We start from the raw sequence: 16,315 nt of genomic DNA, 5'->3' as shown, positions 1-16,315 counted from the left end.
TAAAAAAAATAATAAAGCAATAATCTAAGGTTAGAATCAGTGATTTTTCAAAAACTAAAAACTAACGAACAATCGTTTACCTAACGAAGTCTTAAAAATCTTTATTTCTTCGTTAGCAAAGTTTAGTAAGTTATTAGATAAAATTGAAAAATTAATACACATTGTTTTAAATTTAGAAACTTAAATTGAAACCAACTTAAAAGATTTAAAGATTAAACTTGTAATTTAACGTAAAAAAATGGTGAAAATATAGATATTTTATGTTTTCATAAAAATGGAGAGATAAATGTAAATAAACAAAAGGGAAATTTCGATTAATGACAAAAGTTTGCATATAGAGTAGTTTAATGTGAGAGGTTATAATAATTAATTACAAAAGTACAAAGAATTGAATTGTATATATATATATAATTGAGAGTCAGTTACCCAAAGTTTTGTATGTGATATATTATGTCACATTATAAATGTCCGTTAATAGGGAGATGATGACACTTGGAGGGACTACTTGCATTAACAAATTAATTCAAAGTTCATCCCTCATTTTTTTGGCTGTTTTTTTCCCTCTTTTCTTAATGAACAATGAATACAAGAGTACAAATAAGAGAATATCAAGAAATAATGTTCAAAGATTAAAGGGATTTTTTTCTTTTCTTTTCTAAAGGAAAAATTGTTGTAAAGAATATTAATATATATATATATATATAATTGTTTTCACAAACCTTGAGTAAAGGGCTAAACAACAATAAGGTATAATTTGTGAATCAACAGATTAATTAATTAGATATGATTCATTCTATTATGAAATAGATTGAGAAAAAATAAGAGTATGTATGGTGATTCAACTCAAAATAAAAATTTGACTGCAAACAATTTGATGAAAATTTAGAGTTGTCATTCATGTTTTTAGTTTTTAAATGTGTTTATATACCGATCGAGAATTTAAAGCTCGTTTTTTAACTTGTATTATTTTTGAAATATCATTACTAATATATTAAGAGACGACAAAAATAGTTTTAATTACTAAGATCTGTTTGTTAATCCATTTGTATGTGGGCTTAGAAGAAACTTAGAAAAATGTTTAGAATCGAACTCTTTCCAAGAATTTCAAGGATGAAGTCGGAGGAGTTGCTAATAGGGGTTCAGGAAGTCAGAAATCTCTCTAACCCAAAGGTTTTTGATCGATGAGCGAAGAAGCTTAACTAGAAAGGCATAAAAGAAGGATAAATCACCCACTACGTCGTGTGGATACATAAATAGTGGCGAGACTCGGTTGTAGAAAGAGAGAGAGACAAAGATTAATTGAGTTCAGTGAGTTCATGAGAAAGAGGTAGCACGTAAAAGAGTTAAGACGAAGGAGTCGTCCTCGCCTCTAGTAAGATTTTTGTTTTTCTTAATTATTCTTTTTTTAAAAAATATGTATTTTAACTTGTTCACATATTATAAACTTGTTTTAAAATTAACAAAAGAAAATTGAAAATAAAATAAAAAGCTTTCAAAAAAATAGAGTTTGTTCATTCAAAACAAAATCAAACCCATATTCTTTTTTTTTTAATAAACAATTTTTTTTAAAGAAATTGAAACAATTACCAAATAGCGAACTAAATTAAAGTGTTAATTAAAACTATAAACAGTATAATATTGAATTATTAATAATTATCATACTATATCATATTCTACCTTTTAAAATTGATTAAGAAAAAATAATGCAATTTAACATGAACTACTCTATTTATTAAAAAATTAATACAATCTTGCATTTTGAACTTGATATTTTTAAAAGTTTATAAATTTGCATATACAAGAAACAAAACAAATATATATAAAAACAATTGTTAAATTGAAAATGTGCAATGTGTATGAATAATATATAGAAGTTTTAAACAATATACTTAAAATCTATTTGATCTACCAAAATATAAAATCATAAAAGAGAATCTAAATTTCTTAGGAATGCATTAAAGTGATAGTACTGGTGATGACTAATTATATATATTATTATTCATCACCAACAAATTAATCTTTTAAAGTCTACTAATTAATTAGGGGAATAATAATTAATAAATTATGGGTTCAATTAATGGTTCCTTTTTCCATAGGATCAATTAATTCTTTAGTTAAATGGATCAAAGGAAGAGGGATTCAATTATCAATTCACTAATTTAATTTCGAATGCATGTTTTAGGTTTTTTTTTAATCTCATTTATATATATGCTAAAATTTGCATAGTTTAAAAGGTGTGTTTATAATTATGGTTGCTCTTCTTTCAAGTTAATAGATTAAATAAATTATAAATTTAGTCCTTTTTTTCTCTTTTTTACTTTTTGAATTTTTTGAAATTCACAAATACACCTAGCATAAAAATCAAAGTTTGAAATTCCCATCAATGTATATATAATATATTACAATTAATTTTTTTTAAAGATATCGAAATTGAAAGTTCAAGAGCATATTATAATGAAAAAAACACAAATCTTATAAATTGTATGCACTAAAGAATATTGAAATAAAATAAATTTACATGAGGGCATCAAATTATTCAAAAGATTATAAAGGAAGAAGTAAAGGAAGATCCAAAATTTAAGGATATAAAATAATAAATCAATGAACTTACAAATTACAATTAGTAAACAAGAAAAATAAAGATCACCCAAATCAACAATCAACTAATAAATTAGAGAACTTCTAAATCAAAACCAAAGACACTTCAAAATTGAAATGAAATTAGACACTTCAAATATTTACAAGATATAATAGATAATTACACGTATAGAAATTAGATTCAAAATAATTAAATATATAACAATAATTTAAAAAATTTGCAAATGAAGCAAAGTTTGTCTATGATAGACCATATTGTAAATATTAATCTATCAATAATATATCGATCATAAGAGTTTATTAGCGATAAAAGTCTATCAATGATATATTTAGCTATATTTACAATTTTTTTTACATGTTATATATTTAATTATTATTTCTAAAATTACCATTCATTATAATTATCGTTTTAAAAAAAATTAAGAAAAAAATCACATTTTATATTTAATCTCTAGTTCATGTTAAATAAATAAATTGATCTTTTTAAAAATAATCACATTTTATCTCGAAAATCGTCTTTTTATCTTCTAATCTCTAATTCTACTCCTAGAAAAATAGGATTTAACGACGTAAAATATGTGATATAATGAATTTCTCGACAAATATTTTGTGTCAATACAGCCTCTGTCAAGGTAGACTATTTAATAACACTTTGAAAAAAGTGTCGTTAAATTTATATATACGACACTAATATATTGTCAATAATAGACTTGTATTGACGCTTTAAATATATCGTTGTTATCTATAGCTCGACATAAAAAGGCATCTCGTTCTTCCTATGATAATTGGTTTATTCATGTCACTTTTTCCTTTTTGACGACATTTATTTTGTGTCATGTGTTAACTTTTTGTTGCCAAAAAATGTATTCTCACAACACTGATCCTATGTAATAAATGCTTACATGTCGACACTTCTTCAACATTGTTATTTTTTTTTATCACAACACATATTTTACTGTCATATGTTTACTTATTTCGACATTTTTCTGTTGTCAAAGAAAATTAAAATTTAGGATTCAACATTATCCACGTATGTTTAGAAAGATCTTTACATTGATAATAAAATTTTTAATTACATTGTTGTCGGTAAAGGTTTTACAAGAATTCAATACATAAATTGTAAAACAATTAAATTCATGTATGAGTCACCTAATCTAATCAAACTAACCCGTAAATTGACTTGATCTCATGGTCTATGGATTCTTCGAAAACCTATAAATTTGTTAGAAATTAACGTTAATTAACATGTTATAAAAGAATATATAATGGAGAGATTTTACCTACTCAATAAGCACACAAATGAACTTTATCGTGCACATACCAAGTCAATTTAACGTGCACATAACAATTAACAACATCGAAGCAACATGCACGTGATAATATATTATTTCTCAAACTATCACCACACCATTTAAAGTGAATCCCAATAATAATAAAAAAAAATAGTACTAAGTTTATAATTACAAGACACTCTATTAACATATGCTCCTCAAGAATTATTAAATCTAATCAAATGTCAAATATCTTTCTCGAACTTTGTACTCCGTCAACAACAACTAATTAGTAGCATAAGGCATCCATCCCATCAACAATTCAAACATCACAACTTCTAAAGTCATTATTAAACTTAAACATAAATACCAAAATATTTATGGACTATATAATAAAATAAAAAAAAGGCTATGAAGTCGCCATTTTTTAAATAAATATTTCAGGTTTATCTTTTTCTTTTTTTCTTAATTTTTTTATATAATTTTTTTGAAATCGTGATTTTTGTTTTCAGATCATAAATATTGTATTGTTTTTTAAAGTGTTATTTCAAATATAAAATATCTTGATTTTTTTATATATATATATTGGTACAATGATTGTGTAACTAAATCTAAACAATCATGTAGCAAAGATGAACAAATAATCACGTAGACAAATCTAAACGATCTTGAAGTAAAAAATCTTGAAAAAATCATTTAGATTTTGGTAGCAAAAGTAAAACGTAAACAAATCTAAAGCCAAAGAATGTTGAAACTCCTTTTACATTTGGGTAGCAAAATGTAAGCGTAGACAAATTTAAATCCAAAGAATCTTGAAAATGGGTATTTGTACATAATCGTTTAGATTTGGATAGCCAAATGTAAATGTAAACAAATCTAAACGATCATGTAATTTTAAAATATCTAATAGATTTGGATAGTCAAATCATTTATCGTGTACCAAATATATCAAACCTAATAATAACATATTTTTTTATAAAAAGATCTCATTATATAAAACTTAAGGATACATATACACAACCTATAGAACAAATGATGCTCAAGTAAGGTCCTATTTTTCACGTCGAAATCTCGTTATATCTAATCCTAAAGAAAATATAAATATATTTTTGAAAGAAAATTCTTCAAAAAAAAGTAAAATTTATAAAATATCTACAACCTATAGCAAAATTCTTAAATTAGTCACTGATATGCTACATTGATATAAGTCTATCAATAGTCCAAAACTTTGTTACAACTCGTAAATATTTTAATTTATTTTGTTAATGTACATTTTCTAAATATATATAAATATTTGCTTCATGAGTTATTTAGAAAGAAAATTCCTTATTTATAAACTAAAGTTGTATTATTTATAAATATTTCCTCACTTATTTAGAAACAAAACTCTCTTATTAACTTTCATAATTAGGGTGCCTTTTTAAACTTGGGCAAGTTGCATGAAGCCTTGTTTAGACAACTCTTAATTAGCCAATTAATTTTGAGCCCTTTTGAAAATGTGAAATTAAAACTAAACAAATTATAATTTTGCATCAATAATGTTCAAATTGAATAATCCATTGAATTACACATTAACTTGTATATTGAGACTATTGACAAATATGCAATATATTCACTAAGATCTTCATCAAATACTTCAGGAATAGTGTTTAACACCAAATAATACTCACTCACTGAAGATCAGTCATCGTCTAAAATCTTCCTTAATAAACTGCATCTTCAGAGGACGAATGAATTGGCACCTCCTTTGTAAACTGACATTGTGAGTTTGCTAAGAAAATGGTAGTAGTTGTGACAACTTGAGAAGGATGGGGCCTTGAAGAATTAGTCCTTGACTTATCTGAGATCAAGGCTAGTACTTCTGCTTCTGCTTGTGCACATCTTTCCTCCAACACAGCTGAATGAAGAAACTAGAACCTCTTTCCGAGAAGAATGATGAAGTTTTATCATCTTTCTCATGCAACTGGAGTGACCCTTGGGATCTCATCTAATATCAAAATAACTTGGTTTTTTAAAATTGTGTTTATTTTCTCACATATGTTTTCATCTTCCCCAAAAGATTTGAATTCTTCCCCTAAACAACAATAAGAAAACCTCATAGGCAAAAGAGAGCTTATAAGCTTTACTTCTAAGAACCAAAGACTAAAACAGTACCAAACTAGGCTTAACTTAAAATCTAGGATGGATGAGATGTTACGGGCAACGCTCCTATCCATTTTGGAAATAAATCTACGTGATGCTGCTTTTGGTTTTACCTAAAACTATTCATAGAAACGGGCATAGTTGTCCAATCTTATCTGGCAGGTACTCTCTTTGTCATGTTTGGTCACATTCCCAACCTGAGATAAACACATGAGCATAATGTAAGTGTAGAGCAGCCAGAAACAGGTTACCAAAACTACCAACAAAATTAAATAACGGAAAAGGAGAGTACCTGCAGAACAGAAGTTCATTTGATCTGTACAGCATTTAAAGACTGATTAGGAAATTCCTAACACCCAGCAGGAACATAAAAAGCTGGAGCTTTACACCAAAACAAATCTCTCACCAACTTCGCAGTTCCCATCAACAAACGCAGGCACCCTCTTCGCGAACGCAAAAGGAAAAAGAAATGAAAAAAAATTGGGTTAGATCCACCTTCGAGAGGTGGGTAGCCTTAACCGTATGTGTTAACAGGAAAGCCCGAAGGCTGTTCCCGACCCTGTCAGGGGAGATGCCAACCATCTCTCCTTTAATCGAACACGACTTTAATGTCAGCCAACGATGTATATGAAGAATCATTTACTCATACATCTTTCGATGTGGGTCTAGGCATATTTTTATTTCTAATCTTATAGTTGTCCCTTTTTTTTTAATTATTGAACTTTATTTAAGTGTTTCAAAATATATATTTTTAAAATAAAATCACCCTAGTCTCACAAATTGAATATGCATTTTATCCAATAACAAAAATAATAGAATTTTTTTTTATATTATTGCAATGTGGTTCGTAAAGAAATTATTAGCATAATTAAATAATGACTAACTAGTTTACATTTATTGTTACTTGAAAAAAAAATTGTTCAATTTTTCTATCTTTACACATCTACATCTTAACCACTCTCTAATATATTCATTCCAATAGAAATTGGAGATTTAATTGAAAACAAAAACAAGAAATTTTAAAAATAACACCACCAAAGTCTATTTACTATATAGTCCTATTTAATTTGTTCGATAAGAAGAATGCAACATGAACTTTTATATGAACTACAAAGTACCCCATGAGGATTTGAAGAAAGCATATGATATTGAGGAGCTGATCTCTTAACAGCCATGTGATTTTTTACAACCAAAAAAACATGTTTAAGTTACAATAAATACATTGCAACAATTATTGGGTCAATATATCACTCACAACTTCAAAACTTCCCTCTCTTTATTAGGGGTTTGGAAGAGAAATTCCCATCATAACGCTTTCTTGAAGCTAAAAGTGCTTTGATTCTCAAAAGGCTTACATTAGTTCCCCCATGGTCAATGTTAGGATCTTTCTAGCGTGGGGTTCAACAATTCTTTTATATGATTCTCAACTCTCTTTCGAACTGATGGGGAAGGCAGACGTTCGATCACCTCGGCTCCGAAAGAAAATATTAGAGCCTTCCTTGCTGTCTCTAAGTCTATGCCACGAGCCTGGAAATAGAAGAGTTGGGTTTCTTCCAAGTCGCTTATAGCAGCTCCATGTGAACACTTGACATCATCAGCAATGATTTGAAGATTAGGTTTCACATTCACAGTCGCTCGAGGTTCTAGCAGAAGACTCCTTGTTAATTGTCCTGCATCCGTTTGCTGTGCATATCTGGGAAATTTAAGTTCTTAAAAGCAATGAGAAATTTTATCAACATGGTCATATAATTAGCTATCAGAATGAAAAGAGTGACGTGAAGTACAAAAATCGAACATGATAAACAACGACAAAAAGGCAGTCGTCTCTGAAACTAAAGTTTAGCCATAATTGATTAAGACAAAGTATGCATCCTACCATAAGAAAAATTTTAATTGTGTGAAAGTTAAACTATCAGCTTTCCTAGTAAACTATCACTTCAAGAAAGAGTTTCATCTTTTCTTTGGCAAATTTTTTTGTGACGTACCTATTGACTTTTACATTACCATCGAATACAGCTTGTCCTTGGGGATTAGCGACAATACATTTGTGAAGTTGTCGAGAATATCCTCTTGGATGGTCAAGTACTAGGCTACTGTGTAGATCTTGTGTTTGATTGCCAATTGATAAGTGCAGTGTTGATAACTCTGTTGTAGTCTCTGGTCCCAACTGCTGGATATGGACATTGTGTCGACTCAATCTTCCACCAGTGCTAATCTCCACAAGCTCGTAGGCACTGGTCGATTCCTACAATAATTTCAAATAATTATGTGTCTCATGCTCAAATCCCTAGGAAATAAAACATTTCATTAATACGATGAAAAAGTCTAATGCTAAAAAGTACAAGATGAAATGATAGAGAGGATACAAAGAAAGTAATGCAATAACTCAATCCATGGATAAAAAGCATTACTCTAGTTCAAACAAATGTCCTAAGTGGAATAATTAACAAAAGCTTTAGAAAAAGAACACCCTCATGAGGATAGAAGTCGTGTCAAAACCAAAAGATCTGACCATACTAATGATTTGTCATGGAATACGCCTGATTACGTTCAAACCGTAATTCTAACAGAAGAGATTTAACTGCGTTGGACCATAAAATTTGAGATTTAGATGACAACGAAGGACCAACCAGTACTTGATGAATGTTTTCGCGAAAAGAGCATCCAAAGACCTCTTGCAAACCAAAATATGAGCATAAATCCCAACCAAAAGGAACGGGAGAATGAGCCATGAAGAATAGATGCTGCAAATCTTCACTACTTGCCAAACAAAGTGAACAAAATGAAGGAAAGAGGTGGGTCTCAGAAGCTGATGAAGTACTTTGGTGATGATTTTATACATTGACGTGGTAAGCATTATTAGTCTGAAGTCTTTAACAAATAAAGAGTCCTCCTTCTTTGGGATGAGGCAAATAAAGTTCTCTATCAAACAAGCATTTCGCCGGCCACTCAAATGAATCTCTTCAAAAAAATTCTGAAAAACGGTGCAGAAAATGGCCAAAATTCTAAGAAAAACTCAAATGTGGGCTTGGGGCTTTATTCTTACAAGAGACTTCAAGGCTTGTTGATTTCATCCCTACAGAAAGAAGCCACTAGGATAGAATTTGGTAAATCTGCAAATTTTGCCCAATTAGCATTTACATGTTTGTATCAAGTTCCTCTCCTCTGATAAATATAAATTCATTCGATCGCCTTTCATTGAAAGCCGAATATCCACCTATTGGGAAGAAAGATCTGAAAGAAGGCCCAACTCTTTTCTTTTCCTTTCAGCCTCAGAATCTGCAAACCGAGCTTAGATATTTTCTTTAGCTTTTGAAGTTTGGAGCTTATAAGAAAGCCGACCCAGTCATCAGAATGATCGGCTTCAATGGTGTTCTTTATAAATGTGCAGCAATCAAAATTTAACAACCGCTGTTGCAAAACCGAAAAGGAGAAGGTCCCAAAACAACCCAACCGCACCTGCCTCTAAAAGTAGGGGAAAGTGAAGAAGACTCTTGCTTTTCTAGTGACTCTAGAATTTCCAAATAATGAGTCTCGTTCCTTAGAGATTAAGAACCCATCAACAAGGGAGTGTGAATTCAACTAAGTTTAACTTAAAATCTAGGATGGATGAGATATTACGGACATCAACGCTTCACATATCTCCACAATGATATAATAATGTTCACTTTTGCTATAAACCTCGTACTAAAAGGGCTTGTTTTTTATTTCAACAAGAAGACCTCGTACCAATGGATAGTTGTAGTCACTTATATGTCGTTAATCATTTCTAGCAGGTACTCTCTTTCTCATATTTGGTCACATTCCCAACATGAGAATAAGACATGAGCATAATGTATAGTGTAGAGCAGCCAAAAACAGGTTTAGAACTACCAAAAAATTTGAATAATGGAAAAGGAGAGTACCTGCTGAACAGAAGTCCATTTGATATGTGCAGCATTTAAAGACTGATTCTGAATATACGAATGTTTAACCTTTCCTCCACTTCCAATGACTACCTCCAAAACAGGATTTGACCAATAGGACTTACCCCCATCCCCACTCAAAAACTCCTCAATGATTTCAATCTCCCCTCCATTTTCCACCAAAACCAATACTCTGGGATTCGAAACAGCCAATTCCTTCGACCCCTCATCGCCCCCATTGATAGAATAATACCTAAAATGGATTGGATTCTCTACTTTACACCCAGCAGGAACATACACCACAGTCAAATCTGGAGCTCCAACGCCATTAATGGACCAAAACAAGTCCCCCGCGAACTTCCCATCAACGAACTCAGACACCCTCTTCCCAACACTCTCAGACGGAAGGTCAATAAAGCTACCCACATAAACCCCATTCGGCAATTCAGTCAAATTGGAAACAGAATTAACAAAATGACCATCAACAATTACAACATTGGCGAACTGGGTTTCTAAAGGGATGCTAGATAGCTCAGAAAACTGCGGTGGATTAGAGATTGGGTGGATTTGGGACTGCTTAATGAAAGAAACATCAGTGAAGCGAAAGGGCTCGTCTCTACGAGAGGGCCATGGGGTAGAAAGAAGATTCTCCGCGGAAGATTCTCTGAGTTTCTGAAGAGGAAAAGGCGATGAAGAAGAAGAAGAAGAAGAGAGTGAGTCTTCGAGAGTTTCGGCGAGTTGAAGAACAAAGGGGTCAGAAAGTGAAGGTGTGGAAGCTTGAAGGGAGACTCTGGTGGTTGTAATGGAATTGAATTTGGGTTTTCGTTTTGATGTAGAAGAATAAGAAGATGAAACTGAGAGAGATGGGGTTGGGAGCCTACCTCCAATATGGGGAGTAAATGTGAAGGTAGCCATGGAAGAAGAAGCTTGATTATGGTTGGAAGAATGGAAGTCGCTGCCTTGATTTGATGCTAAATTCAACTTGGGCTGTCTGGCAAATGGTTTCAACCTTATTCAATTCCAATTCCAAACCCAAATCCATATCATCTTCTCGTCGATACCCAACAAAACCCATGGTTCCCATCTCGTTTTGTCTATCAAGAAATACTTTTTTCCATAAATTTTGCACTCTTCTTAATCTTGTAAGAACATTTCTTATGATATTACAAGGTATTTAAAAGGATAAATTTTATAAGATTAAGACTATAAGTATTTAAGTCTATTCATCGACCCACGTTAGTAAAAATAGTAAAAAGAAAAAATTTATAATAATATAGCTCGTGTCACTCTATTTTCTAAATTGTAAAATTAGCAAATTTAAAAGCGAATAACTCTTTGATAGTCTTATGATATATCTAATTACTTGTCGTATTTATCATATTTACTTAATGCAAAAAAATAGGTGCTATTAGACGACTTTTTTTCTAAAAAAAAAAATTGTCACCTGAATCAACCTATCGAGTGGAATGTTAAGCCTTAATCAATTCAATTTGATTGTTTTCTAGTCTTCCATCAAAGCTTCAATGGTTGTGTAAATATTTTTCATTTTTGCAAAGTCCTTAGAGATGAGAACAAAACTGCCCACAATTTGTCATCTTCGACATCGTCTTCTAGAATCTCTAAAGGCATGTAGTGTTTAGGGAGGGATCATGTTTTCCCGGGTTTATTTATGGAAGAATGAATGAGTTGTTATTAACGGTAGATTTGCCTACATTCTCCTCAAGCTTAACTCCTCCTTAAAATTTACTTGTCCTAACATTTGGTCAAAAATACTAACTTATCAGAGTGTATGTGACAAGCTCTACATCAATATATATGTTATCCTTGGTATGTTTTGCATTGTAACCTCTTCTCCAAATTATACATTCATCTTCGACAACTCATGGAAAGTCTCGTGAACTTGGTCGAATTTTACCATCAACGTAATCAAACAAATATACCTCTAAAAGTTTCAAACCATTAAAGCTATTCAAAATCCATACTTGGCCTTTAGGATTTCAAATCAAAGAACTATTCACTAAAAGAGAATAAAGCTACAAATTCTCTTATTCATGTGTGTTTTCCCCTTTTTCTTTCCAATCTAGTGAATAGGATCACTAGGGAGGAGGTGATGCCTTTAATTTTGATACCAATATCACCTCTCCCATATTATTATTTCCTTTATTAATCTTGAATTAAAACATACTTTTCATCTCTATACCTTCAACTCACAACACTTTTTCTACTTTTTCTTAAAACAATACCATAACTCATTCAAATCTAAAACCAAAATGACTCAAAACATTCTTTCAAAAAAAATAAAAGTTCTTTGCTTATTCACTTATTCCATACAAACTCTCTACCCCACACCACCTTTTTTATTGGCTAACTTATATATCTATTATATCATCAACTTTATTATCAAATGATGTGAGAATGTTTGTTCTTTATTTTGAAGAAAAAGAAAAAGGAACAACTCAAAAACAAAAACAAAACAAAGTTTGTTTTCAAATTGAGTGTTCATATGTTAACTAAATAAGGGCATGTTAAAATAGTACACATATTTTGTAAAGATTCTTCTTTCATAATGAATGGCTTATCCAAACCTACAAAAAAACCCTTTTCCTCCTTAGCCTTTAAACCTAAATGCCTCAATAGAATATTTTGCTGACTCAATTGTACCAAAAAACAATTCAAAGATTGGTTTTCATTGGAAGAACTCTCTTTTCTTCCATTCTTTTGATGATGACATCATAATTTAATTATTAGAGAGATACATTGTCTTACCAAAAAAAAAAAAAGTTGCTTTTGTCGCGAACGGTCCTAGTCTACTTTGCTTGTGGCAATATTTGCTGTATTTAATCTTTTTACGCAAATTTTCACTTGATCTTCGAAGACGTTAGTTTGTTCTGTAAAAATTAAATGTTTTACTAATTTTATCACATTAGTCAAAGATTTTTATTTATGTTTTTACTTGTCAAAATTATAGGATTAGTTGATAATGATAATCATTTGTGTATGTAATGAGTGGATTAAAACAATAGTTTTATATCATTAGCAAATTGCCACGAGATGTATTTAATTGACAAGGTAAATCTGTCATCATTATATATACTTTTATGACAGTAAACATGTGCCATTGTATGATATTTGTTGACAAGATATTTTTAACAATAAAAAATGATGATATTCAAATTTTTTTTTGACAATGAGAAAACGTCAATATATATGTTTTAATAACATTTTTCATTGTCATTAATACTCATATCAATACAAAAATATAAAAATTTTGAGCTAGTTATTAGCAATGATAACTTGTCATAGTACAATTGCTTATTGCTAATGTTAATATATTATCATAGAAAATATTAGCGATGGTCGATGGTCGATGATACTTTTACTTTTGAATAATCATCACAAAAGGTAGTTGCAACAGTTTTTAAGCGCGGTAAAATTCCAGTTTCTTACTCTCGTGATAAACTTTAGTGATCTTTTTTTGTGCTTAGAATGTTTTCGTTGCATAAAAACCATTTCTATAATTTCAAAATACACAAACTCGAGCTCAAGATGGACGAAGAAAATTGTAAAGAAAATAAGCAAAGTTACATTACAAGGTGAGGGAAATCAAAAGTAAATCAAAAGTGAAGATTACTAATATTGCATACAATAAAAAAGCTCAAAGTTAAGAAGGGGAAGAAAAAAAAGACCTCTCTGGCTCAATCATTAAAAAAGATGTCACCAGGGACTACAAACCAAAAACTCTTGTAATTAAGTATACCTTTAAACCCAACCAATTTTTGCTCAACATGCATCCTCCATAACATATATAGAACTCGTTTTATTCCCGCATCGAAGACAGACATTAAAAGGCGTTGGCTTCGGGACCCCGTCGAGAATTCAATCTCACACAATGCTTGAAGGTGAAGGTTTGTTAAAGAGGTTTTCGACGACTTTGCATCGACGTAAAGCCTAGACGATCCTCTGTTGTTGTAGTTCTTTTTCAGAAGTAATTTGGATATTTTTGTGAATTTTTGAGATCTAAGCCTTGTTCATTTATGTTAAGTTGCATATAGTTTAGATGTGTTGAGTACGGTGATATGCAACCACTAATTTGATTTAGATTGTCCTCAAGCTCAATGTCACCTGTATAGTTTGAGTACGATGAACTTGGAGATATTTCCGTGTGCTCGTGTGACTGCCACGGTATCATTGAACTCGAGTACTCATATTGAGGGAAGCACATAGACATAGCTCCTTGCATTTCAGGATAATCCTACAACAAAGCAAGAAAAAGGTCATTTGAATTATCATCAGTTTTTTTTTCTTTTTTGTTGAAAAACTTCATACCTTGGATGAGTCAAGAATCAAATCAGGTGAGATCCATATTTTTTCAGGATCTGTCTCCATAATCGGCGTGCTATATCGAGACATTGGATTCGTGTCATACAAAGTTGTCATTGGACTTGCCAAACGACTCTCGTTTGTGAGAAAAAAATTGGACTGAGATAAGTTGTCTTCCAAAATATTTGATAGTTCATTTTCGACTACTAGTCTCGTTGATGCCGAATCTTCACTAGCTTGACTGCTCCCAACGGCATTGCCCTTCGGTTCTCGATGATTGTCCTTCTTCTTCTGTCCTATTTCATTCTTTTTCACAATACGACACAAAGCAAAAGCACCCTAGAAAACACAAATGATCAAGCACAAAGTCAGCTCTAATTGTAAAACAAAAACAATACTAATATAAGCAAGTTATGAAACTGCATTCTCATACACCTTAAAATTAGGAGTTCCGTGAGAGAAATCGTCACAAAGTCGATACTCGTGCATAACCCAATCCATTCGATCACCCAACGGCGCTCGACCGCGATAAAAAACAAGTGTCTTTCGATATCCCATCACAGAAGATTGACAGTTGATCTTCCTATCTTTTCCAGTAGCTTTCCAATAGCCAGCTTTAGTAGCTCGATTTGTTCTTGATCCATTCGGGTATTTTCGATCCCGTGGACAGAAGAAAAACCACTCCATATCTCGTTTGGGAAGGAAAGACTTCTCTGTAATCACAGTAAATCATATCATAAACATAAAACATAAAACATATCAAAACAAAAAGAAATCTTTCAATTAGTACATAAAAAAGGTTCACCAATTGACGCATTCCATTTTTTTTTTCCCACTTGAAAACACTTTTTAGTAAACCAAAAAACATCACTTTCAATTTTATTTCATTATAAAGCAATAAAGCTCCGCTTTGTGAAGAATCCAAAGGCATAGCAGTAACAATAAACAAACAAAAAAGAGAGAGTTAAAAACAGAGGATTTGGAGTTAAATGAGTGATACCTGGGAGTTCCCAAGGATCAAATTTATACAAATCAATAACAGGAATGACTTCAAGTTCAATTGGAAGTCCTTCAACTTTTCTTTTGAGATAATAACCAACCAATTCTTCATCTGTTGGGTGAAATCTGAAGCCTGGTGGAAGAGAACCACTTCCCATTCTTTTACCACTAAAATGAAAAAACACTAAAAGAAGAAAAAAGAAGAAAAAACAACTACAAATTCACTGAAGTAAAAATGAGCTGATTTGTTCTTTTAACTCTTCGGTTAAGTATTGAAACTGTATCTATTGAAAATATGGAAGATCCAAAAATAGAAGCTTTTATCCACAATGGTTTTTTGGTCAAAAACAGAGTGAAATCTCCACAGGTTTCTGCTAATGAACCTGTTAAGTTCAAGAACCATTGTCTGTAAAAATGAAGTTTCTAACTTATGGGTTTTTGAGTTCACCAAATTCCCCACAAACCCTTTTGATTTCAAAGCAAGATCTTAAGGAAAATAGATGGGATTTGTAAGAAAGACAAGAAAGTTTTGAACTCTTTTCAAATGGAGAAGTGGGATTTTGTGTTTTTGATCTTGAGGGAGGGGATTGAGAGTGTAAAACTAGAAGGAAAGCAATGGGGTTTATAAATAGGCTACTTGGGAAAGATATTAGAAACAATCTTAAGGATACACCGAAAGTTCATTTTTTGAGATAACTTGTCCGAAGCATACCCAAAATTCCAATGTCTTAGGCCCCACCCTTTATTTAACTCGAACCCATTTCACATTCATTTTTATATCAAACCTAACAAACACATGTTTCTTCATCCACTTTCCTTTATGAACTAATGAAAACACAAGATTCAATTTTCTATTTTTGTACAGAACATCACGTTAATTATCGTTAATCAAGTTTAGATTTATGAACAATTTTTATATTATTCTTAGAATGTATTAGGACATAAACCATGAATGATAAAGAAGTTGTCTAACAAAATCATTAAATACTATAACCTATATTTACCGCCTTCAAAAGAGATGTTTTTATTTAGTCAAAATTGTTATAATTTTTCACCACATCCAAAAGAGTTTCTTTTACT

At 31.1% G+C, this 16,315-nt stretch overlaps 2 protein-coding genes, 1 long non-coding RNA gene and 1 other non-coding gene across 4 annotated transcripts; all 4 read right to left on the bottom strand.

Annotated features, from left to right (window-relative positions):
- Nucleotides 1-5,373: 5,373 nt before the first annotated feature.
- On the bottom strand, nucleotides 5,374-6,592 carry LOC116402853. Its single transcript, XR_004215517.1, has 2 exons — nucleotides 6,304-6,592; nucleotides 5,374-6,208 (listed from the first exon to the last, which is right to left on the bottom strand). It is a non-coding gene; the product is annotated as an uncharacterized LOC116402853 (long non-coding RNA).
- On the bottom strand, nucleotides 6,485-6,612 carry LOC116403030. The gene has a single exon (XR_004215760.1). It is a non-coding gene; the product is annotated as a U6atac minor spliceosomal RNA (small nuclear RNA).
- Nucleotides 6,613-7,137: 525 nt separating this feature from the next.
- On the bottom strand, nucleotides 7,138-10,979 carry LOC101222108 (protein ABCI7, chloroplastic). Its single transcript, XM_004148444.3, has 3 exons — nucleotides 9,917-10,979; nucleotides 7,997-8,256; nucleotides 7,138-7,704 (listed from the first exon to the last, which is right to left on the bottom strand). Exons 1-3 carry the CDS (start codon nucleotides 10,829-10,831, stop codon nucleotides 7,389-7,391), a joined length of 1,491 nt encoding a protein of 496 aa, XP_004148492.1. The 5' UTR covers nucleotides 10,832-10,979; the 3' UTR covers nucleotides 7,138-7,388.
- Nucleotides 10,980-13,454: 2,475 nt separating this feature from the next.
- LOC101221873 (NAC domain-containing protein 71) lies at nucleotides 13,455-15,852 on the bottom strand. The gene is made up of 4 exons (XM_004148443.3): nucleotides 15,237-15,852; nucleotides 14,672-14,949; nucleotides 14,243-14,575; nucleotides 13,455-14,168 (listed from the first exon to the last, which is right to left on the bottom strand). Exons 1-4 carry the CDS (start codon nucleotides 15,391-15,393, stop codon nucleotides 13,896-13,898), a joined length of 1,041 nt encoding a protein of 346 aa, XP_004148491.1. The 5' UTR covers nucleotides 15,394-15,852; the 3' UTR covers nucleotides 13,455-13,895.
- Between the last annotated feature and the right edge of the window lie 463 nt (nucleotides 15,853-16,315).

The sequence above is a fragment of the Cucumis sativus genome, chromosome 3 (genome assembly GCF_000004075.3).
Source record: "Cucumis sativus cultivar 9930 chromosome 3, Cucumber_9930_V3, whole genome shotgun sequence".
Classification (NCBI taxonomy): domain Eukaryota; kingdom Viridiplantae; phylum Streptophyta; class Magnoliopsida; order Cucurbitales; family Cucurbitaceae; genus Cucumis; species Cucumis sativus.
This window is presented reverse-complemented; position numbering and strand designations above follow the sequence as displayed.

Bases quoted from the DNA above. Each gene is read 5' to 3' on its own strand.
- LOC101222108 (XM_004148444.3), bottom strand. From the start codon at position 10,831: ATGGCTACCTTCACATTTACTCCCCATATTGGAGGTAGGCTCCCAACC. The intron at 8,257-9,916 runs GTACTCTCCTTT...AAATTATTGTAG, and splicing joins AATGGACTTCTGTTCAGCAG to GAATCGACCAGTGCCTACGA. The intron at 7,705-7,996 runs GTACGTCACAAA...TAAATTTCCCAG, and splicing joins GGTAATGTAAAAGTCAATAG to ATATGCACAGCAAACGGATG.
- LOC101221873 (XM_004148443.3), bottom strand. From the start codon at position 15,393: ATGGGAAGTGGTTCTCTTCCACCAGGCTTCAGATTTCACCCAACAGAT. The intron at 14,950-15,236 runs GTATCACTCATT...CTGTGATTACAG, and splicing joins TGATCCTTGGGAACTCCCAG to AGAAGTCTTTCCTTCCCAAA. The intron at 14,169-14,242 runs GTATGAAGTTTT...GCTTTGTTGTAG, and splicing joins TGATTCTTGACTCATCCAAG to GATTATCCTGAAATGCAAGG.